General features: G+C 45.2%; 2 protein-coding genes across 2 annotated transcripts; both read left to right on the forward strand.

Moving 5' to 3' along the window:
- Nucleotides 1-8,021: 8,021 nt before the first annotated feature.
- LOC122080197 (pentatricopeptide repeat-containing protein At2g37230-like) lies at nucleotides 8,022-11,676 on the forward strand. The gene is made up of 2 exons (XM_042647113.1): nucleotides 8,022-8,749; nucleotides 8,933-11,676. The coding sequence occupies exon 2, from the start codon at nucleotides 9,133-9,135 to the stop codon at nucleotides 11,422-11,424; it is 2,292 nt and encodes a 763-aa protein (XP_042503047.1). The 5' UTR covers nucleotides 8,022-8,749; nucleotides 8,933-9,132; the 3' UTR covers nucleotides 11,425-11,676.
- An 11,573-nt stretch (nucleotides 11,677-23,249) lies between these two features.
- LOC122078760 (pentatricopeptide repeat-containing protein At2g37230-like) lies at nucleotides 23,250-24,986 on the forward strand (the record flags this gene model as incomplete). Its single annotated transcript, XM_042644880.1, has 1 exon — nucleotides 23,250-24,986. A coding segment is annotated over exon 1 (1,548 nt), but the record flags the coding sequence as incomplete, so codon positions are not given.
- Nucleotides 24,987-24,991: the final 5 nt, after the last annotated feature.

The following is a 24,991-nucleotide window of genomic DNA, read 5'->3' on the forward strand; positions in this document are numbered from 1 at the left end:
AGTGGACCCAAGAAGTGAAGGCAAGCTCAGCGCGAACTGGGAAGGCCCTTACATAGTCTCCAAAATGGTGCGCCCTGGCACATACCACTTGCAAACTCAGGGGGTACAGCTATACCAAGGGCATGGAATGTTGAAAATCTCAACAAATTTTACCAGTAGACAGTTTTTTTTAGTAGATTGCATTGAAATCCCATCGATTGGGTGTTAGTCTTGAAGATTCTTATACTATCAGCACCTTAGCAGTTATTCAATTTTATCAAGGAGCAGAATAGATTCTATTTTGAAGCAATGTATTTGTCCCAAGTGCATGCCACACATCAATATACTATGAAGCTTCTCGCAAATATCTGACTCTTCTAAGATTGTGTACAGCTCGGCACATCTAAGACCGAGCTCAACGTCGGCACCACAAGACCAGACCCTAGTTTGGCGACTCAAAGACCTTAACCAATGAGGCACAAAGACCGGGCCCTAGCTCGGCGCATCTAAGACCAAGCTCGAGCTCAGCACAACAAGACCAGACCCTAGTCTGGCGACTCAAAGACCTTAACCAATGAGGCATAAAGACCGGTCCCTAGCTCGGCGCATCTAAGACCGAGCTCGAGCTTGGCACAACAAGACCAGACCCTAGTCTGGCGACTCAAGACCTTAACCAATAAGGCACAAAGACCGGGCCCTAGCTCGGCGCATCTAAGACCGAACTCAAGCTTGGCACAACAAGACCAGACCCTAGTCTGGAGACTCAAAGACCTTAACCAATGAGGCACAAAGACCGGGCCCTAGCTCGGCGCACCTAAGACCAAGCTCGAGCTTCGCACCATAAGACCAGACCCTAGTCTGGCAACTCAAAGACCTTAACCAATGAGGCACAAAGACCTAGCCCTAGCTCGGCTCTTTTAAGACCGAGCTCCAGCTCGGCACGATAAGACCCGACCCTAGTCTGGCAACTTAAAGACCTTAACCAATGAGGCACAAAGACCGGGGCCTAGCTCGGCGCACATAAGACCGAGCTCAAACTCTGCACCACAAGACCAGACCCTAGTCTGGCGACTTAAAGACCTTAACCAATGAGGCACAAAGATCGGGCCCTAGCTCGGCGCATCTAAGACCGAGCTCCAGCTCGGCACCACTAGACCAGACACTAGTTTGGCGATTCAAAGACCTCAACCAGTGAGGCACCAATACCAGACCCTAGTCTGACAACTCAAAGCCCTTATGAGCTAAGACAAGCAAGCCTGAGCCCCCACTCGGCACCACAAAAGACCTTAATGCAAGGCACATCAAAAAATTGAGCCCTAGCTCAGAACCCCTATGGCTAGTCCAAGGCTTAGCGCCTCAAGGCCACACTCAGACGGCTGCACTCGTCCTCATTCTTCCAAAAAGTTACTCATTTCGGTCCATGACTGACGCACAAGAAAATAAAGAAAGAAGCACAAGAACACTGAGAGATGAAGACATAAATAAATTTTTCATTCTCCAACAATGGGAATAAGGCCCTCAAAATACATTGCTACCGAAGGAGACATCTGCAAAAATATGGATCTATATACATGAGACTAATCTCAGGGGGCTGATTCACGGACCTAGCTCAGCATAAGAAAATCCTTCTAGTCGGATCACCTCTTCACCAACATCGATCGAGCTACAGGGCTGCACTAGAGTTGCATGTACCGGAACGCGTCGCTCATAGTCCGTTAGATTGTAGCCTGGCTTCTTTCTATGAATGAACAAGATGGCATCTACTGAGCCGACCTGAAACTTGAAATGTTAACATCACCCAACCGCTTCTAATAGGCCTAACGGTTCAGCCACCTCGTTCGCCTTCAACAACCTCCTGTTCCGGCTCTCTAATTGTCGACCCGACATCATTGGGACGGTCCTCCTTAGATCGGGCCATTTCTTCTCGACCCCCATGAAGGCGCCTCGCTGAGAAAGTGAAGCGGTGCATCTCGCATCGGATTAAATCCTCTAGCAAGTCGATTCGAACTGCTAGAGCGGGGGGCTGGTGATGAGGCAAAATATGTCACTTTCCTCAGCACGGCTGAAGCATGTACGCAAACCTGAACAGGATTGAGCCGCTACTTCGGCCTAGATCAGGCCGTGCTATTACCTCTGCCTCAATCAGTCCGCGCTGCTACCTCGGCCTCAATCATCCCGTGCTGCTACCTCGGCATCTATCAGGTCGCGCTATTTCCTCGGCCTCCATTCGTCCATGCTATGACCTCGACCTCTATTAGGCCGCGCTATCACCTCGGCCTCCATAAAGCGTGCTGCTACCTCGGCATCTATAAGGCCGTGCCATCACCTCAGCCTCCATCAGGCCGTGCTGCTACATCAGCCTCCATTAGGCGTGCTCCACCTCGGCCTCCATCATGTCGTGCTCCACCTCGGCCTCCATCAGGCCGCGCTGCTACCTCAGTCTTCGTCAGGCCGTGCTCCACCTCGGTCTCCATCAGGCCGTGCTCCACCTTGGCCTCTGTTAGGCTGTGCTGCTACCTCGGCATCCATCAGGCCGTGCTGCTACCTCGGCCTTCATCAGGTCGTGCTCCACCTCGGCCTCCGTCTGCAGTGCTTCACCTCGGCATCCATCTGGCCGTGCTACCACCTCGGCCCGACGTCAACAACAAGGTCTCCAGAAACGTGGTTTTGTCCACCCCTACAGTCAAGGAACATAATCCCTATTCCAGAGGACATGGCTCTATCCACTACACATCATCATGACGTCACACAGTGGCCTTTCCGAGTTAAGAGGAATATTCGCAGAATCATAGAGCCACTCCCCTTAAGGACTCCATACCTAAACAGGACTCTTCACAATCGTCTCCCACTTGCCCTCCATCAATAGCCTATAAATACCAAGGTAAGCCTCCATCACGAGGGATCGATTACTCACTTCTCCTACTGGAAAAGCTTTCATGAGCATCTGTTATGGAAAGATCTAACTTAGGCATCGGAGAGTCCCCCGTCGATTCAGCTTGGCTCTCCCCTGTCATCTTTTCTGTGCAGGTAGACCAAAGTAGCAGGAACTGCAGGGAAGATCGTCCAGTCAAATTTTTTCGCATTAATACCTGATGATGCAAAATATGTCACTATCCTCAGCACGGCTAAAGCATGTACGCAAACCTGAAAAGAACTGAGCCGCTACTTCGGCCTAGATCAGGCCGTGCTACTACCTCAGCCACAATGAGTCCGCGCTGCTACCTTGGCTTCAATCATGCAGTGCTGCTCCCTCGGCATCTATCAAGATGCACTATCACCTCGGCCTCCATCAGGTCGTGCTCTACCTCGGCCTCCATTAGGTCGTGCTCCACCTCGGCCTCCATCATGCTGCGCTGTTACCTCGGTCTTTATCAGGCCATGCTCCTCGGCCTCCATCAGGCCGTGTTGCTACCTCGGTCTTCATCAGGCCGTGCTCCACCTAGGCCTCCATCAGGCCGTGCTTCACCTCGGCCTCTGTCAGGTAGTGCTGCTACCTCGGCCTCCGTCAGGTCATGCTGCTACCTCGGCCTCCATCAGGCCGTGCTCCACCTCGGCCTCCATCAGGCCGTGCTCCACCCCGGCCTTCATCAGGTCGTGCTCCACCCCGGCCTTCATCAGGTCGTGTTGCTACCTCGGTCTTTGTCAGGCCGTGCTCCACCTCGGCCTCTATCAGGCCGCGCTGCTACCTCGGCCTCTATCAGGCCGCGCTGCTACCTCGATCTTCATCAGGCCGTGCTCCACCTCAGCCTCCATCAGGCCGTGCTTCACCTCGGCCTCTATCAGGCCGTGCTGCTACCTCGACATCCATCAGGCCGTGCTGCTACCTCGGCCTTCATCAGGCCGTGCTCCACCTCGGCCTCCGTCCGCAGTACTTCACCTCGGCATCTATCTGGCCGTGCTGCCACCTCGGCCCGGCGTCAACAACAAGGTCTCTAGAAACGTGTTTTCGTCCACCCCTTCATTCAAGGAAAGTAATCCCTATTCCGGAGGACAGGTCTCTATCCACTACACGTTATCATAGACTCACACGGTTGGCCTTTCCAAGTTAAGGGGGAATATTCTAGGAATATTCTCAGAATCACAGAGCCACTCCCCTTGAGGACTCCACGCCTAAACAGGACTCTTCACAATCATCTCCCACTTACCCTCCATCAGCAGCCTATAAATACCAAGGTAAGCCTCCATCACAAGGGATCGATTACTCACTTCTCATACTGTTAAAGTTCTCTTGAGCATCTGTTGTGGAAAGGTCTGACTTAGGCATCGGAGAGTCCCCCGTCGGGTCATCCCGGCTCTTCCCTGTCATCTCTTCTGTGCAGGTCGACCAAAGCACCAGGGACTGCAGGAAAGATAGTCCGGTCAAATTTTTTCCTCATCAATACCTTATTCTAAAAAAAAAAAAAATCAAAATATACCATATACTCGGTTGGTTTACTAGATCAGGCCGATCGGGCTTACACCATGCACATGAACTACCTATTTATATACGTGTTGGGATCAAGCCAAACACGTTTATGAATCTGACTGATATAGGTTGGGACCATAAATATGTTAGGCTCGGCCAGGCTTGTCGAGTCGGGCCTAGAACTAACAACCCTAATGCTATTAACTTGTTGAAAACAAATTCAGGATGGGCATTTGGAATTTTATTTCAAGGTCACTTCTTTAATATCACCAATGGAGTTATTGTAGGTAAACAACAGATGGAGTCAAAGGCCTTCAACATCCTAGAAGGTCTAAAAATAGTTTATCGAAAGGGATGGACTATCACTGAAGTTTGGTTCTTAAATTAGGAGTTACTTCAGCTTTTCCACAACCTACTCAAGGAGCTTGCCCATAGCTATCTTTTAAAATATTTTTCAACATCTACTTACAATATCGGATTAATCTTGTCAAGTTTAATTTCTAGTGAATCTGTAACAATGAAAGCTTAATTTGGTTGTAGCAGTGGTAGTATGGATATTGTTAATAACTCTAATTCTTAGTGTTGTTTGACTTTTTCTTTAGTTGGGGGAAAATCTAAAGGAAGAGAGATTGAAGAAGAAAGAGAGGGAGTGTTTTCTTTTTGGAACATTCTTGATGCCACATTGCTGACTTGCATTAGTCATTGAAAGTTGAAGAGAAGAATTGCTCCCCTTGTTTAGGACTTATATACCCCAGAACAAAGTGTATAACCCTAGAGGTAAACTTAATATAAAGAACAGTTGAATAGAAAAAAATGAAGCAGAAGGAGTAGTAGCAACTCATTTAGAAGAAAATTTGGAACAAGAACTGAGAGCCGTCCAATCCCTGATTGGCCCTCGTTTGGTCAGGTGTTCTTCACTATAGATGCCACTAAGAACAAGGAGGCTCTCTGCTCCTTAGAAGGTTTCAAATTTTTTAGAGGACTCGTTTTTTATGAATCAATCAAGTTGGAACTAGAAAATAGAATGATAGTTTAGCAATTTATTGATTTATCAAGTTGTCAAAAAGTCAAGATTCATATAGGAAAAAATTTGCCAAAGATTAGTTTCGAATGAATTGCCCATCGAAATCTCCTCCTTACAAGTTCATGTAGGTGAAGTCTTTGGGAGCTACTTTGATGTTGGCATGAACAGAGGCCTAAATGTGAATTAACGATCAAGTAACTCTGAATGTCCTAACCAAAGATGGAGGCGAGAATTCAAAGATTGGACTAATTAGAGAGAGATGCAGTGTAAGACATGAAGCATGCGACGTTGAAGAAGAGGAGAGATGCCATGAGGTGGAAGGGAAAAGGACACGGATTGAGATTACTAAAATGACTTCGTTTAATAAGAAGGGGAAGTGATGCGACCAAGGGCAAAAAAAAATTGTTACAATAATCTGTTGTAATCAACGTGGTTACAAACAGATTATCCCTAAAGTAAATTACCCAATATTTCCAAATTAGTCAAATTTGTACCTTTCCGGCATAAACCATATATCTCAGAGAGTTTATATTTTTTGGGTTAGTAGTAATGGAATGGTTTCATTATCTAAAATGAAGAACATTTCCCATCAAAAGATCAGTCCAATAATATCACTCATTGATAAATAGCGTAATGCTTCTTCGTGAATCTTTGTTGTTTGAATATGGAACATCTTATCAACAAATATGACCCTTAATCGTAGGGATTAAAACCTGCCCTCTATAAGTGGAGCCTACAATTACTTATTAACAACCTAGGCAACTGCAATGCATTTCACTCGCCAATTCGGGAAAATAGTAGGCGTTTTGCTACAGGAACCAAGTACTGAGTTGCTCACCCATACTAGTACATGGGATTTCGATATTTCAATGAATTATTGCATAGAAATCTCTACTAGTTAATATGTCAATGAACCCCAACTTTTTATCCATTGACAAATACCCTAGTGTGAAAGCCGTTGCACCAAAGCAAGAGATTAAGCTACAGGAAAGTTGTTCTGTTGTAGCGCATATGTTTTCTTGCTTTTCTTTGTTGAACCCTCTACATTCTACCCTCTTTCTCGATATCCCAATCCTAGCAAAAGTAGAGATATGGGGATAAGATGTATTACAACATCTATGCACCCGGAAGCGGCCATTTGTCACAGGTTTCAGTTTAGGTGCTCATATGACCACACCTAAACAATGTAGTAGGTGGGCTCGAAAAGGAATGGAAGCAAAATGGTAGTCCAAAAGGAATATTCTCGAGTAAATTTCCTAGGTGCCTGTGATCAGTCACATTTGAGACTCTGGCCAACTGTGCCTTAATATTGGAATAATTCCGTGATATGATTCATTCAACTAGAAAAGAAACCTGTAAGTCTTAGCTTCTTTCTTTTGAGCTATCCAGAATGTACCAAATTGTAGGTGAGAAGGTTGAAGACTTCATAGCTTGTTTCAAGACGGCTAGGAATAGGTGCCGGTTGGTCTTACCCGAACCTGAGTTTGTCAAGCTAGCCTAAAATGGACTTGAATTTGAGTTGATGAAGAAGTTCATGGGCATGATTTCCATAACTTATTCGAGCAAGCCACAACGATTGCTTGATCGAAACAAATCCTTCGAGAGGAATGCGACAAATTAAATTCTTCGAAGGAGTCAAAAGTGCACATTGGTGGCGTGCAAAACCCTCCCTACCAAAAAGGGAAGTGTTTTATATGGGGGAGACCTGCGACTCTTATATGTATGCGAGGCCCAACGAGAGTGCACGAGGAAGCATCAACATAAGCATCATTATCCATTTTATTGGGGCGTGTTGGTCATTTCAGCTTCCATGTGTTTGGGCAGAGGGGCCACTCTTCCCCACAAAAACCATTCTTAAAAAGAAAAAAAAGAACCGAGAAAAAAAATCCTAAAAGGCAGTGTGGCTCTTGCATCTAGACACACTAAGAGGCAAAATAGTCTCCCCGTTTCTTATGGAAGATAAAATCCCACCCCTATTAATGCTTCTATAAGGCCCCATTTGCTTAGAGAGGTTTTGCTGGGGTGGGATAGATATAAGAACTATTCCACACCATGTGATTTGAGAGTGTTTGGTCACTGGAAAATAATCCTCTGTTTTTCTCATCCCTGTTTTTCCTTGTTTTGCTACCTGTAGAACGCGACACGTGGACAACTTTAAGATCAACGCACCGGATGTAATAATCATCACCCAATCTTGACCGTTGGTCTCCTTGTTGTCTACGCGTCGCATTCTGTAGGTAGCAAAACAAGGAAAAACATGGTTGAAAAAAACAGAGGATTTTGATCCTTGGTCACTGGGGGTGGGATTTTGGCCTGACAGCCACTGAACACCACTTTTTCCCTGTCGGCCGATGTGGCCGCGTATTCCTCCCACCCCAACCCCTTCCAAAGTCCCACCACTTATCCAATCCCTTTTCTAACCAAAGATACTGAGTTTGATGGAGGAAATGAATATTGTCTTGGCTGTCCAGCTATGACTAAAAAACCTATGTGAGTTGTAACAACTCGACACTGAAAGCTTTGATGAGACTCTTTTTGCCAGCACACGACCATAAACCGTCTTTGCTTGTTTTCGTTATTGACTTTGCTTGGAAACCTGAGGGAGAACAGTTGGAAATGGCTCTCATTCATAAACTATTGGCCACCACAACCCCTGCCTAGCCATAGCATTCATGAACTAGCCACCCCTGCCCAAATGTTGCAACTTGCCATCGCACCTACCCCTAAAAAATGTTTTGGTCTTGAATATTTCAAAGCTTCAGTTCCTTTGAAAAAGGTTCCGACCGGCGACGAATTTCATCTTTCGTAAATGGAAAAAATCGAAAATCTAGGAAGGGAAATCATGAATTTTTATCGTGTTCATTGTAATACGAAGGATATCGAAACCCTAGAACACTAACAGCGAAATTCCCAAAGATGTCGAAGGGACAATCATGGTCGATTGAGTTCAAGCTAGAGGTATAGATCTTGGTCCTGAAGATTTTAAAGCTTCAATTTCTCTGGAAAAGATTGTTGTGTCGTGCCGCTGCACTCGATAGGAATCGTCAGCCCCTTTTTTAACTCCACCCTTGGCAGCGACAAAGGGGATTGAAGAAGAAGAAGGGGACATGCAACAGTTGACGAAGTAATCAAGAAGCAGATGTCTCACGATCAGCTCCGAGAAGGAGTACCATTTGCTGACTATGTGCTCCGGTAGCTCTTCATCTACTTAGTTTTGGTTCCCATCCATGGTTTGAACTCTCTGTGAGCTCTGTTCACCTTGGTCTTTCAGCTAGTTTTCCTCACACAGAACGGAGCTCCGTCTCTCAAACCTTCCCCACACAGAACAAACAAACGTAAAGGTAAAGTGCTTTACCATTACTTTTCAGTATCCATTGTGTGGCAAGTGGTGACATGTTACTATATGTCACCATCTGAGTGACACTTAGACCTTCACTGCCTCAAAACCCTAACCTCAAGGTCCTCAACACAAGAAATAACGAATTTTGTTTTGTTTTGGTTTTTTTTTTTTTTCTGTTTTTGAGACAAGAAGCTCAAGCCTCAAGCACTGCGGCTTCCCCAACCCATTTTGGCTCAAGCACTGCAGGCTGCTGCTTCCCCAGAATCGTTTATGATGAAGTGGTGATGGTTGATGGAGATTGAAACCCACCACCAAAGATTTCACAACTACTGAAGACACAGATTCTCTGCATCACAATACATCTGAAAGGATTGTTTCATACTAATGGCCACTAAGCTGCTATCTCCTTGGCAATCTGGGGTTTTCTCTAGGATTTCTAGCCGCCCATCCCCCTTCAACTTCCTCCGTGGCTTCTGTTCAGATGATACCTCCTCAGTTTCAGAGATCCCACCAATCGAGTCTCAGTCTCCCTCAACCGAATCTGATTCAGCCCCGAATGTGGATGTAAAGGAAGAAAATGCAATTGGAGGACTTGAAGAAAACATTCCGCGAAGAATCCCACGTGGTAAGCATCCTCCAAAACCAGAAAAGTTAGAAGATGTAATCTGCCGAATGATGGCAAATCGGGAGTGGACTACCCGATTACAGAGATCGATCAGAGAACTTGTTCCTGAATTCGATCACTCTCTTGTCTGGAATGTTTTGCACGGAGCCCGTAACTCTGAGCATGCTTTGCAATTCTTTAGGTGGGTCGTTAAGACTGGTTACCGCCACGACCGATCGACCCACCTGAAGATGATTCAAATCTTGGGCCGAACTCGGAAACTCAATCATGCCCGATGCATTCTCTTTGACATGCCCAAGATGGGTGTTGAATGGGATGAAGAGTTTTTCATTGTTCTAATCAGTAGTTATGGGGAAGCTGGGATTGTTCAGGAGTCGGTAAAAATGTTTCGTAAAATGAAGGAATTAGGTGTGGAAAGAACTGTCAAATCTTATGATGCTTTGTTCAAAGTGATCATGCGCCGGGGACGATATCTAATGGCGAAACGGGTTTTTAATGAAATGCTGGCTGAAGGGGTGATGCCGATCCGCCACACATACAATGTTTTGCTCTGGGGCTTCTTCCTTTCTTTGAAGGTGGAAACTGCGAATCGATTCTTTGAAGACATGAAGAACCGGGGAATCTCTCCTGATGTGGTGACATACAACACAATGATTTATGGGTATATCCGGGTGAAGAAGATGGAGGAGGCAGAGAAGCTTTTTGTGGAGATGAAAGGGAAGAATTTGAACCCAACTGTGGTCAGTTACACTTCCATGATCAAAGGATATGTCTCAATGGGCCAGGTTGACGATGGCTTGAGATTGTTTGATGAAATGGCTTCGTTTGGAATCAAGCCAAATCATAATACTTATTCGACCCTGTTGCCAGGGCTGTGTGATGCAGAGAAGATGTCAGAAGCTCATAAACTTGTTGAGGAGATGGTGGAGACACACCAGGCTCCTGAAGATAATTCGATCTTCTTAAGATTGATCTCTTGTCAATGCAAGGCAGGTAATTTGGATTGGGCTGCTGATGTCCTCAAAGGTATGATTCGATTAAACCTTCCAGTGGAGGCAGCACACTATGGCGTCTTGATCGAAAGTTTCTGTAAGGCAGGGGCATATCAGAGGGCTATCAAGCTATTGGACAAGGTTATTGAGAAAGAGATCATCTTGAATCCATCAAGTTCGTTAGAGATGGAACCGAGTGCATATAACCCTATAATTGAGTACCTATGCAATAATGGGTGGACTGTGAAGGCAGAGGTTTTTCTCCGGCACCTGATGAAAAAGGGTGTTCAGGATCCAGCTGCATTTAACAATTTGATCCGTGGACATTCAAAGGATGGGACCCCAGATACTGCTCTTGAGATTCTTAAGATAATGAGTAGGCGTGGGGTTCCTTCAGATGCTGATGCATACAAGTTACTGGTTGAGAGTTTCTTAAGGAAAGGGGAGCCGACAGATGCTAAGATTGCTTTAGATGGTATGATTGAAAGTGGGCATCTACCAGATCCTCTAATCTTTACCTCAGTGATGGAGAATCTGTTTGATGATGGTAGGGTTCAAACTGCAAGTCGGGTGATGAAAAGCATGGTAGAGAAGGGGATAATGGAGAATATGGACTTGGTTGCTAAAATCTTGGAGGCCCTTCTCATGAGGGGTCATGTTGAGGAAGCCCTGGCAAGAATTGAACTGCTGATGAATAATGGCCATGTTCCCAACTTCAATAACCTTTTGACTGCTCTTTGTGAGAAGGAAAAGACAATTGCGTCTCTCAAATTGTTGGATTTTGGTTTGGAAAGGGATTGTAACTTAAGTTTCTCAAGCTATGATAAAGTATTGGATGCACTTTTGACAGCAGGAAAGACCCTCAATGCTTATTCCATTTTGTGTAAGATTATGGAGAAGGGTGGGGTCACTGATCGTAGTAGCTGTGAAGATTTGATCAGGAGCCTCAATGCAGAGGGAAACACAAAACAAGCTGATATTCTCTCAAGGATGGTCATTAGAGGGGAGAGCATCCGAAGTGGCAAGAAGAGGAAGAAAGTTGCGGCTAGTGTACATTGAGTTCTGTTGAATCACTTTCATCAGTTTTCTCATACTGTCCAAATTGAGGATAGATTGGGTTGTGGGTTCTACTTTGAGGAATCAATATGGGCGAAATTGAATTTGTAACAAATATGATTTGGTCTTTTTTTTTTTGAGGACCTTTTCCTTTATCGTTTTCTTTTAGTCTGTTTGTATCTTTTGTTCCAAAAAGAGGCTCGGTCTCGAAGTTTTCAGTTATTGACCAAAGAATTCAAGGGATTTATCTTCCAACTCTTTTTATTATGGCCTCAATTTTATCATCCATTACTCTTTTTGTTTGTATCATGAAAGATAAGAAATCATAATATTGGCACCTCAGGTTTTGAGCATTCTCAAAAACTTTGAAGTCTGGGGGATGTTAGAGATAAATTCTTCAAGGATTTTATTGCTTCACTGAGTTGTACAATTTCTTTTTCAGTAACCAAATATTCTGTGCGCATAGTAGCTGCATGGCTCAAATGGCTTAGAAAATTGCACAATAGATATGTAATGATATATATACATAATGTTGTTGCAGCAATTGATTGGATATGAACATTTAGTTTTTCTTACCTGGTGACTGCTTCTAGGCGGAAAAGGCTAGCGTTATAATTCATAAATTCATAGACTATTTTTATTTTTATTCCAATCTTTATAAAATAACCTGAAGAGAATACCACCACCAACCCCCCCCCCCCNTTTAAAAGCAGTACGATTGGCCCTCTTGAATGTACCACCGGGGTTGCCGACTGTCCTACATGACTCGCCGGGCGTAATGCCTAACCGCCACAGTGTCCGACAACCGCGACCCCTGCTTCCCCCCAAATGGTAACCCAACACCTTAACCCCTGTTGGGAAGGGTCGTAGCACGGGATGGTGAGAATCCTAATACCGCATGCTCCTACATGACAGTACGACTGCATAGTGCCTCCGTGTCCCATACCACGGGCCACCAATGCATTCGTTTCCAAGCCGACCACAGCATCTAGTCTATCAATGCATTATGCTCCATGATGTCCACATTCAGCATATAAACATCTCATTCAATTGGCATTTGAAAAGTAACATAGCATATATGCACATCAATGAGTGGAATGACTAATCTATATAGCATATTCATGATGACATGACTAGATTAGATATAGTTATATGAATGCCAAACAAATGCCTTGAAACAAGGCCAAACGTCCTCTCTCCACTTACTTGTTGCGTACAAGGACTCCCGTTCGGTACGGTTGAGATCCGGAGCGAAATCGGGTAGGGTTTGGTGAACCTAACAAAATTGAGCGGGGTTAGCACTTCATCATTTTAGAATTGAAATTAATAAAATCCGATGTCAACATCGTGTTTAGAACGTCAAAAGAAGGTCACACGTCCGATTTGGGCTCGATCGGACCTACGGATCACCTTCGGGGCCAAACAGGTGGGTAAGACAGGTGGGCTGTCTACCCGCCGGTTATACCCACCGGTTATAACCTACCCGCCGGTTATACCCGCCAGTTGTACCCGCCGATTTGGCCAGGGACCTCTGCCTTCTCAGGTGGGTACTCTCAGGCGGGTAGGTACCCACCGGTTGTACCCACCGGTTTTGGCGGGAATGACTCTGTCTCTTCTCTATCTTCTCCATCCTTTGGGGAATCAAATGGGGCTTTCACCCACCCATTCTTCACACCTTTGAAGTCCTATAGGATGGTTCTAACCCAGATCTAGGTTAGATTCAAGTGAGGGAAACCATCTTACCTTCTTTGCCCAAAAATGACTTCAAACCCTTCAAATCACTTTCCAACTCACAATGCTCCTTCTATCTTGTCAATATCTCTTCAAATCCTTCAAGATCGACACATAAATCATCTATTAGACCTTAGATTCATCATTTCAAAAGGTATTTACAAGATCTCAAGAAACCATACTCGAATCAAGGGTTTAAAGCTTGGGTATGGTGAACGTTCGTAAAACCCAACTTTTCTTACCTCCAACTGTAGATCTAGAGTTGAAGATTACTCTCCCGGCACCGGAATGGCAAGATCTAGCTTCGGCGCCACTGAAAACCTTCCTTTCTTCCTCTTCCTTTCTTCTTCCCTTTCTTTTCTCTCTCCTCTTTACTTTTCTGACCTAACATACGAGGGTAATAAATGGAAAGAAAAGAAATCATAAAGCTTTATATACTATTCCTACTTAAGTGAATAGTGTTGGATGGGTCACTCAGGTGGGTGGATGTACCCACCTGTTATACCCGCCTGAGAGCCAAAACTTGGGATTTTGACCGGGTTCGGACCTCGGCGCGAACCCCACCCCAAGCATACGATGTAGCATACGTATATACCTTAAAATACGGATATAATACATGTTTTATCCGTACATAGCCTTATGGTAGGTGCACGTACACGGTTTGGGCACTCCCGTCTCCTCTGGCACTGGCTCGGACTTGTCGGGCCAGCCGGTGTTTAAGGTCACCCATGCCATCATAGCCCATAAGGAGCCCGCTCTAATATCCTCTGGCTCGGTTCCTGCATGGTTAAACCGGTTCAATCGCGAAATCAGATCGGGTTTAAGAAGCGGGATATTACATGTACCCTGTGTTATTGATGATCCCTTTTGCGTACTTGATATGTAAATTGTATTCTTTTGTGTAATTGCCATGCTTGCAGGCCCACATGTACTTAACTATGTATTACAATTTGAGTATCAATTATAATGGGAACATTTACAGGTAAATTAAGCCTTCTACTGAACTGATGAACACTTTCTTAGTTGTGTGTATGCTGTGGTTGGATACTGTATCAGATGATCCTGGCAGGGTTACCGGCGTTAACCCGGTCTCTGGCCCGGTTCTGTGTGAACAGGGTGTGCCATTCAGGCTGGTGACCTGCAAAATCATCCAAAAGAGGTGTACACGTGGGATGAGCTCACTAGCTCAGTAAGTGAAAAGGACCACACAACAGTCCACACAACAATCACAACCATATGCACTATATGCTATGCAATTCATTTTAAATCACATCCACCTAAACAACATTACTAAGTCTTTGGTTTAGTGCTACTACAACCACAGTGCGCGTATACTCCGGGTACGAGCGCGAACTCCATCCCGCGATATGCCCATAGGGCTGTCGGAGAAGGCCCACCGTGAGAACTCAAAAAAATAAAGCATGCCGACTACCGGCTCTCAACATAAAAGTAAATGACAGAAAATAAAGGTGCTGACTCCAGTAATTTAAAAGCAGTACGATTGGCCCTCTTGAATATACCACCGAGGTTGCCGACTGTCCTAATGACCAGTTGGGCGTATGTCTAACAGCCATAGTGACCCGATAACCGCGACCACTGCTTCCCCCCAAATGGTAACCCAACACTTCAACCCCTGTTGGGAAGGGTCGTAGCACGGGAAGATGATAATCCTAAGCCGCATGCTCCTATATGACATAGTATGATTGCATAGTGACACCACGTCCCATTCCACGGGCCACCAATGCACTTGTTTCCAAGACGACTATGGCATCTATTCTAATAATGCATTATGCACAATGATCCCATCATTCATCACATAAGCACATCATCATTTAGCATTGAGAAAGTAAAACACAACACACATGTCATAATCATACGAGGATGGCTAAGCTACACATAATTTGCATGATGACATGGCTAGTCTAAATACAATTAAATGAATGCCAAACAAGCCTTAAAATAAGGCCAAACGTCCTCTCCCCACTTACTTGTATTGTACAAAGACTCACACCCGGTACGGGTGAGATCAGGCGCGAGAAACGTAAATTTTGGTGAACCTATCATAAGTGAATGGGGTTAGCATTTCACCACTTTGGGGTCAAAACCAACAAGATTTGATGACAAAATCATGTTTAGAATCATAAAAGAAGGTCAACTGTCCGTTTTGGGTCCATTCAGACACAAAAATCATGTTGGGGGCCTCTTGGGTGTGTCGGACAGCCAACCTGTCACGGCCCACCGGTCTTCACAAGTGGGCAGGTCGGCCCACCGGTCTTGACCGACGAGTAGGTTGGCCCGCTGGTGGGGGCCCACCGGTCGGCCCCGAGGGCCTGCCCTCTCAGGCGGGTGCCATTAGGCAGGCTGTTTGGCCCACCGGTCTCAGCCCACCTGAGAGGGCGGAAGAATGCCATTTTTCTTGAAACTTTCCCCAGCCTTTGGGGAAAATGGGGCTTTTCCAAACCCATTTTTCACACATTCAAGGTCTCATAAGATGATTCTAACCTAGATCTAAGTTAGATTTAAGGATTGGAAAGCCATCTTACCTTCTTTGCTCAAGAACTCTTTCAAAACCCCAACTCACTACTTAGCTCAAGAAATCACAAATGCTTCTCCATCCTTGTAAACACTTCTTCAAATCCTTCAAAATCAACACATAGACCATCTATCAAACCTTAGATTCATCATTCCAAGGGGGATAGATCTCAAGAGCTCCACCCAAATCAAGGGTTTTACTTGGGTTTGGTGAAAGTTTAAGAAACATAGGCTTTGCTCACCTCTAATCGTAGACCTCGTGTTGGGGATCACTCTTCCGGCATCGGAATGGGAAGATCAAACTTTGGCGTCACTTAAATCCATTTCTTCTTCCTCTTCCTTCCCTTTTCCTCTTCTCCGTTCTCTTTTCTCCCTTCTTTTCTCTCTCCTCTTTAATCTTCTCACCAACTTCTAAATGTAATAAATGAGATATTGAAAAACACAAAACAATGCTATTTATACTTTCCTAAAACAACTAGTAACCACATGGGTGGGTCACTCAGGTGGGCGGATGCGCCCACCTGTGACCTCCCACTTGAGAGTCGAAAATCTGCCAACAAGTGGGATTTTGATGGAATTCGACTCTCGGCGCGTATCTCACTCTCGGCACAAGGTATATTCTACGTATGCACTTTAGGATACGGCTACATACCGGCATTACCCGTACATGGCCTTATGATATGTGCATGTGCACGGCTTGGGTACACCCGTCTCCTCTGGCACTGACTCGGACTTGTCTGGCCAACCTGTGTTCAAAGTCACCCTTGCCATCATGGTCCATAAGGAACCCGCCTTAACCCTCTCCGATTCGGGTCCTGCATGGTTAAACCGGGTCAACCGTGTAATTAGACCGGATTTAAAAAGTAGGGTATCACAGTCTAGCTATGACTAAAAAACCTACTTGTGAGTTGTAACAACTCGACACTGGATGCAATACCCTACTTCTTAAACTCGGTCTGGTTACATGGTTGACCTGGTTTAACCATGCAGGACCCGAACCGGAGAGAGGTAAGGCGGGTTCCTTATGGACCATGATGGCAAGGGTGACCTTAAACACCGGCTGGCCCGACAAGTCCAAGCCAGTGCCAGAAGAGACGGGGGTACCCAAGCCGTGTATATGCACCTACCATAAGGCCATGTACGGATACAGTAGGTATGTAGCCGTATCTTAAAGCACATACGTATATTATATCTTATGCCATGAGTGAGATTCGTGCCAAGAGTCGAAGTCTGTCAAAATCCCACTTGTTGGCCAAGTTTTGGCCCTCAGGTGGGCGGTCACGGCTGGACGCATCCACCCACCTGAGTGACCCACCCATGTGATTACTTAGTTATTTTAGGAAGTATAAATAGCATTTATGTTTTCCTTTTTCTTTTCTCATTTATAACAGTCGGACGTTGGTGAGAAGAGTAAAGAGGAGAGAGAAACAAAGGGAAAGAAGAGGAGAAGAGAAGGAAGAGGAAGAAGAGATGGATTTCAGCGGCGCCGAGGCTTGATCTTCCCATTCCGACGCCGGAAGAGTGACCTCCAACACTAAATGTAATACCCTACTTCTTAAACCCGGTCTGATTACACGGTTGACCCGGTTTAACCATGCAGGACCCGAACCAGAGAGAATTAGAGCGGGTTCCTTATGGACTATGATGGCAAGGGTGACCTTAAACACCGGCTGGCCCGACAAGTCCAAGCTAGTACCAGAAGAGACGGTAATACCCAAGCCGTGTATATGCACCTATCATAAGGCCATGTACGGATAAAGCAGGTATGTAGTCGTATATTAAGGTGCATACTTATATTACATCGTATGCTAGGAGTGAGATTCACGCCGAGGGCCGAATTCTGTCAAAATCCCAAGTTTTTGCCCTCAGGTGGGCGGATAGGTGGGCGCATCCACCCACCTGAGTGACCCACCCATGTGAATACTTAGTTATTCTAAGAAGTATATATATAGCATTTATTTTCTCTTTCTTCCTCATTTATGACACTCGGACGTTGGTGAGAGGAGTAAAGAGGAGAGAGAAAAGAAAGGAAAGAAGAGGAGAAGAGAAGGAAGAGGAAGAAGAGATGGATGTCAATGGCGCCGAGGTTTGATCTTCCCATTCCAACTCCGGAAGAGTGATCTTCAACACCAGATCTACATTTGGAGGTAAGCAAAGTTTGGGTTCCTTAAACCTTCACCATACCAAGTAAAACCCTTGATTTGGGTAGGGTTTCTTGAGATCTTGTAAATCCCCTTGAAATGATGAATCTAAGGTTTAATACATGATTTATGTGTTGATCTTGAAGGATTTGAAGAAGTATTTACAAGGTTGGAGAAGCATTGTGGATTTGAAGTGATTTTTGGGGTTTGAAGGTGTTATTGAGCAAAGAAGGTAAGATGGCTTCCCATTCCTTAAATCTAACATAGATCTAGGTTAGAACCATCCTATAAGACCTTAAATGTGTGAAGAATGGGTTTGGAAAAGCCCCATTTGAATCCCCAAAGAATGGGGGAAATTGGGAAGAAACAACAGGTTTCCTGCCAAGACCGGTGGGCCATCTGGCCCGCCTGTGGGCACCTGCCTGAGAGGGTAGGGACCTCGGGCTCAACCGGCGGGCCGACCGATGGGCCACCCTACCTGCCGGTCTTAACAGACCTCCTGGCCCAATCGACGGGCCAGACCGGCTGCCCGACCTACCCGTCGGTCCAGACCAATGGGTCTGACTGGTGGGTCAGACAGGTGGGCTATCTGACCCACCCGAGAGGCTCCGAATGTGATTTTTACGTCCGATTGGACCCAAATCGGACGTGTGACCTTTTAGGATTCTAAACATGATCGTGTCATTGGATCATGTTAATCTTAATTCCAAAAGGGTGAAATACTAACCCCGCTCACTCATGTTAGGTTCACCAAATCCTACTCTTCCCGCACCGGATCTCACCCGTACCGTACGGGAATCCTTGTACACTACAGGTAAGTGGGGAGAGGACCTTTGGCCTTGTTTCAAGGCATTGTTTGGCATTCATTTAATCATATCTAGTCTAGTCATGTCATCATGAAAATGCTATGTAGATTAGTCATCCTCACATTGTTATGCATTGGTGTTGTGTTTATTTTCTAATTGCCAAGTGATAATATGGTTCTGTGATGAATGCGAACATCATTATGCATGATGTATTAATAGACTAGATGCCATAGTTCGCTTGGAAACGAATGCATTGGTGGCCTGTGGTATGGGACGCGGTGGCACTATGCAATCGTACTATTGTCATATAGGAGCATACGGTTTAGGATTATCATCTACCCGTGCTACGATCCTTCCCAGCAGGGGTTAAGGTGTTGGGTTACCATTTGGGGGGAAGCAGTGGTCGCGGTTGTTGGGTCACTGTGGCGGTTAGACATTACGCCCGGCTGGTCAATAGGACAGTTGGCAACCCCAGTGGTATATTCAAGAGGGCCAATCGTACTGCTTTTAAATTACTGGAGTCAGCACCTTTAATTCCTGTCATTTATTTTATGTTGAGAGCCGGTGGTCGGCATGTTTTATTTTTTCGAGTACTCATAGTGGGCCTTCTCCGATAGCCCTATGGGCATATCGCGGGATGGAGTTCACGGCTCGTACCCGGAGTATACGCGCACTGTGGCTGTAGTGGCACTAAACCAAAGACTTAGTAATGTTGCTTAGGTGGTTGTGATTTAAAATGTATTGCATAGCATGTAGTGCATATGATTGTGATTTGTTGTGTGGACTGCTGCGTGGTCTATCTTTCCACTTACTGAGCTAGCGAGCTCATCCCACGTGTGCACCTCTTTTAGATGATTTTGCAAGTCATCCACCAGATAAGCACAGGGTGGGTCCCACGGTTGAGTTCCCTGAAGAGGACTGGTGGGCCCCTGAGTTAGAGCACGACACTAATTGCTCGTGCAGAGTTGTGCTGCGGGACCGCAGTTCTGATGCCGAGCTGAGCTCCACTTTTGATGCCGAGCCAAGCTGTGCTCAACCTTTGATACCGAGCTGATCTGTGCTCAACCTTTGATACCGAGCTGAGCTCTTGTTTTTAATTCCGAGCCGAGATGTATACTCTGATTTTGATGATTTCCTTTATATACTTGATATGTGAATTGTACTTTTATTGTGTAAATATCATGCCTTCAGGCCCACATGTATATAACTATTGTATCACAATTCGGGTATCAAGTATTATGAGAATATTCACAGGTAAACCAAGTCTTTCGCTGATCTGATAAGCTTTTATTAGTGTGTGTATGTTGTGGTGGAATACAGTATCAGATGATCCTGAAAAGTTTGGGTTAACCGGTGTTAACCCGGTCACTGGCCCGGTTGGGTGTGAACGGGGTGTGACACTAGATCTACGTTTAGAGGTGAGCAAAGGCTAGGTTCCTTAAACTTTCACCATACCCAAGTAAAACCCTTGATTTGGGTAGGGTTTCTTGAGGCCTTGTAAATCCCCCTTGAGATGATGAATCTAAGGTTTAATAGATGGTTTATGTGTTGATTTTGAAGGATTTGAAGAAGGGTTTCCACGGTTGCAAGAGCATTGGTGATTGAGAGTGATTTTTGGGTTTTGAAGGAGTTCTTGAGCAAAGAAGGTAAGATAGCTTCCCATTCCTTAAATCTAACCTAGACCTAGGTTAGAACCATCTTATGAGACCTTGAATGTGTGAAGAATTGGTTTAGAAAAGCCCCATTTGAATCCCCAAAGGTAGGGGGAAGTTTGGGAAGAATGGGTTTGGAAAAGCCCCATTTGAACCTTGAATATTTCAAAGCTTCAGTTCCTTTGAAAAAGGATCCGACCGGCGACTAATTTCATCTTTCGTAAATGGAAAAAAAAAAATCTAGGAAGTGAAATCATGAATTTTGATCGTTTTCATTGTAATACGAAGGATATCGAAACCCTCGAACACTAACAGAGAAATTCCCAAAGATGTTGAAGAGACAATCATGGTCGATTGGGTTCGAGCTAGAAGGTATAGATCTTTGTCCTGAAGATTTTAAGGCTTCAATTTCTCTAGAAAAGATTGTTGTGCCGCTGCACTCGATAAGAATCATCAGCCCCTTTTTTAACTCCACCCTTGGCAGTTGGGCTTCAAGCTTAAAAAAAGGGGGGGGATTAAAGAAGAAGATGAAGGGGATTTGTTTACAGGAGCAGCAACATAGGGCCCCTTTGCCCTCAGGCCCTTCCAGTTGGGTTGCAAGCTTTAAAAAAAAGAAAAAGAAAAAAAGAAAGGGGATTGAAGAAGAAGATGAAAGGGATTTGTTTACAGGAGCAGCGACAAAGGGGATTAAAGAAGAAGAAGAAGAAGAAGAAGAAGATGAGGGGACATGCAACAGTTGACCAAGTAATCGAGAGGCAGATGTCTCACGATCAGCTCCGAGAAGGAGTACCATTTGCTGACTATGTGCTCCGGTAGCTCTTCATCTACTTAGTTTTGGTTCCCATCCATGGTTTGAACTCTCTGTGAGCTTTGTTCACCTTGGTTTTTCAGCTGGTTTTCCTCACACAGAACGGAGCTCATTCTCTCAAACCTTCCCAACACAGAACAAACAAACATACTGCAAGAATGGAAAAGTAATGGAAAGGTGCTTTACCATTACTTTTCCATCCCTGAAGCTTACCCCAACTAGCGGTTGGGCTGAGCCGATCTTGGTCGGGCTTAGTCAGGCTCGGCCAACTTCTAGGGTTGCACTGTGGATGCCCGTTTAGCTAAATGGGCTTAGCTAGTGTGGGCATTGTACGATTGATAATCGGGTTGGTCGGTCTTGGGCTTTAATCGGGATGCCATAAACAGGCCTTAACCGGGTTATAGACCTATTTAATTTTAAACGGGCTTTAAATGGGTCATCTTTAAAATTGGTCTCTTTGAAGAGGAGTACCAATAAAATGAGGCAAAGATGAGCATAGTAAAGAAAGATCCTGTAGTTAAAGTGCATTAAGCCAAAGATGGGCAAAGCCACTAAGTTACTAAGGTACTCGGTCTTTAACCCACTGATGCGGAAAAATTTAACCGGACTATCTTTCCTACAGTTCCTGGTGCTTTGGCCAACCTGCACAGAAGAGATCACAGGGGAGAGCCGGGCTGACCCGACGGGGGACTCTCCGATGCCTTAGTTAGACCTTTCCACAACAGATGCTCAAGAGAGCTTTAAGAGTATGAGAAGTGAGTCATCGATCCTTTGTGATGGAGGCTTACCTTGGTATTTATGGGCTGCTGATGGAGGGCAAGTGGGAGACAATTGTGAAGAGTCTTGTTTAGGCGTCGAGTCCTCAAGGGGAGTGGCTCTGTGATTCAGGGAATATTCCTAGAATGATCCCCTCTTAACTCGGAAAGGCCAACCGTGTGACGTCATGATGACGTGTAGTGGATAGAGTCATGTCCTCCGAATAGGAATTACGTTCCCTAAATGTAGGGGTGGACGCAAACACATTTCTGGAAACGTTGTTGTTGACGTTGGGCCGAGGTGGAAGCACGGCCAGATGGATGCCGAGGTGAAGCGTGGCCAGATGGATGCGGAGGTGGAGCACGGCCTGCTGAAGGCCGAGGAAGAAGCACGGACTGATGGATGCCGAGGCAACAGCACGGCCTGACAGAGGCCGAGGAAGAGGCCAAGATTGAGCACGGCCTAATGGATGCCAAGGTAGCCGCACTGCCTATTTTGGCCGAGTTGATGACGTGGCCTGATAGATGCCGAGGAAGCAGCACGGCATGATTGAGGCCAAGGTAGTAGCACGGCCTGATGGAGGCCGAATTAGAAGCGCGGCCTGATAGATGTCGTGGTAGAAGCACAGTCCTGTTCAGGTTTGCATACATGCTTTGGCCGTGCTGAGGAAAGTGAAATTTTTTGCCTCATCACCCACGAAACTCAAATCAATTAAACTATGCTTACACAACTCAAGTTTAGCAAGTTCAAATCAATTAAACTATGACAAAAAATGATGAATGTTCAGATAAAAATCACCACCATCTCAACTATACATATCACATAGCCTTAGTTAGCACTAAATACAAATAGCATGAAAAATAAAGAAAATATAAAAAATACAAATAGTATTAATGGGGTCGGGTTTAAAGGAGTCAATTCAAATCAAGCTTCTAAATGTGTCAGATTGGTCGGGCGCTCGTCATGCTATGTGTACACCGTGTACTACCTATTTATAAATGTGTCGAGTTTATTAATTGGGCCGGTTTAATTCAGACTATAAACGTGTCAAGCTCAATTAGACCTACTAATGCAGTTTTGAAATTGACACCCCAACCTCAACACTATGCGGGTCCTAGTCCCACAACACTCCCACCCCGGCCTCCCCATCAAACAAAAGAGGCCTAAGTGCTGCAGCGCAGGGCAAGCTGCCTTGTAGGGACCCTCCGCCGAAAATACCACATCATCCAATATCCATTGTGTGGCAAGTGGTGACATGTTCCTATATGTCACCGTCTTAGTGACACTTACTGCCTCAAAACCCTAAACCTCAACACAAGAGATAACGAATTTTGTTTTGTTTTGTTTTTGTTTTTGTGTTTTTTTTTTTTTTTTTTTTTTTTTTTTTTTTAGACAAGAAGCTCAAGCCTTGAGCACTGCGGCTTCCCCAACCCATTTTGGCTCAAGCACTGCAGGCTGCTGCTTCCCCAGAATCGTTTATGATGAAGTGGTGATGGTTGATGGAGATTGAAACCCACCACCAAAGATTTCACAACTACTGAAGACGCAGATTCTCTGCATCACAATACATCTGAAGGATTGTTTCATACTAATGGCCACTAAGCTGCTATCTCCTTGGCAATCTGGGGTTTTCTTTAGGATTTCCAGCCGCACATCCCCCTTCACCTTCCTCCGTGGCTTCTGTTCAGATGATACCTCCTCAGTTTCAGAGATCCCACCAATCGAGTCTCAGTCTCCCTCAACCGAATCTGATTCAGCCCCGAATGTGGATGTAAAGGAAGAAAATGCAATTGGAGGACTTGAAGAAAACATTCAGCGAAGAATCCCACGTGGTAAGCATCCTCCAAAACCAGAAAAGTTAGAAGATGTAATCTGCCGAATGATGGCAAATCGGGAGTGGACTACCCGATTACAGAGATCGATCAGAGAACTTGTTCCTGAATTCGATCACTCTCTTGTCTGGAATGTTTTGCACGGAGCCCGTAACTCTGAGCATGCTTTGCAATTCTTTAGGTGGGTCGTTAAGACTGGTTACCGCCACGACCGATCGACCCACCTGAAGATGATTCAAATCTTGGGCCGAACTCGGAAACTCAATCATGCCCGATGCATTCTCTTTGACATGCCCAAGATGGGTGTTGAATGGGATGAAGAGTTTTTCATTGTTCTAATCAGTAGTTATGGGGAAGCTGGGATTGTTCAGGAGTCGGTAAAAATGTTTCGTAAAATGAAGGAATTAGGTGTGGAAAGAACTGTCAAATCTTATGATGCTTTGTTCAAAGTGATCATGCGCCGGGGACGATATCTAATGGCGAAACGGGTTTTTAATGAAATGCTGGCTGAAGGGGTGATGCCGATCCGCCACACATACAATGTTTTGCTCTGGGGCTTCTTCCTTTCTTTGAAGGTGGAAACTGCGAATCGATTCTTTGAAGACATGAAGAACCGGGGAATCTCTCCTGATGTGGTGACATACAACACAATGATTTATGGGTATATCCGGGTGAAGAAGATGGAGGAGGCAGAGAAGCTTTTTGTGGAGATGAAAGGGAAGAATTTGAACCCAACTGTGGTCAGTTACACTTCCATGATCAAAGGATATGTCTCAATGGGCCAGGTTGACGATGGCTTGAGATTGTTTGATGAAATGGCTTCGTTTGGAATCAAGCCAAATCATAATACTTATTCGACCCTGTTGCCAGGGCTGTGTGATGCAGAGAAGATGTCAGAAGCTCATAAACTTGTTGAGGAGATGGTGGAGACACACCAGGCTCCTGAAGATAATTCGATCTTCTTAGGATTGATCTCTTGTCAATGCAAGGCAGGTAATTTGGATTGGGCTGCTGATGTCCTCAAAGGTATGATTCGATTAAACCTTCCAGTGGAGGCAGCACACTATGGCGTCTTGATCGAAAGTTTCTGTAAGGCAGGGGCATATCAGAGGGCTATCAAGCTATTGGACAAGGTTATTGAGAAAGAGATCATCTTGAATCCATCAAGTTCGTTAGAGATGGAACCGAGTGCATATAACCCTATAATTGAGTACCTATGCAATAATGGGTGGACTGTGAAGGCAGAGGTTTTTCTCCGGCACCTGATGAAAAAGGGTGTTCAGGATCCAGCTGCATTTAACAATTTGATCCG

Source organism: Macadamia integrifolia, chromosome 5, assembly GCF_013358625.1.
Source record: "Macadamia integrifolia cultivar HAES 741 chromosome 5, SCU_Mint_v3, whole genome shotgun sequence".
NCBI lineage: Eukaryota > Viridiplantae > Streptophyta > Magnoliopsida > Proteales > Proteaceae > Macadamia > Macadamia integrifolia.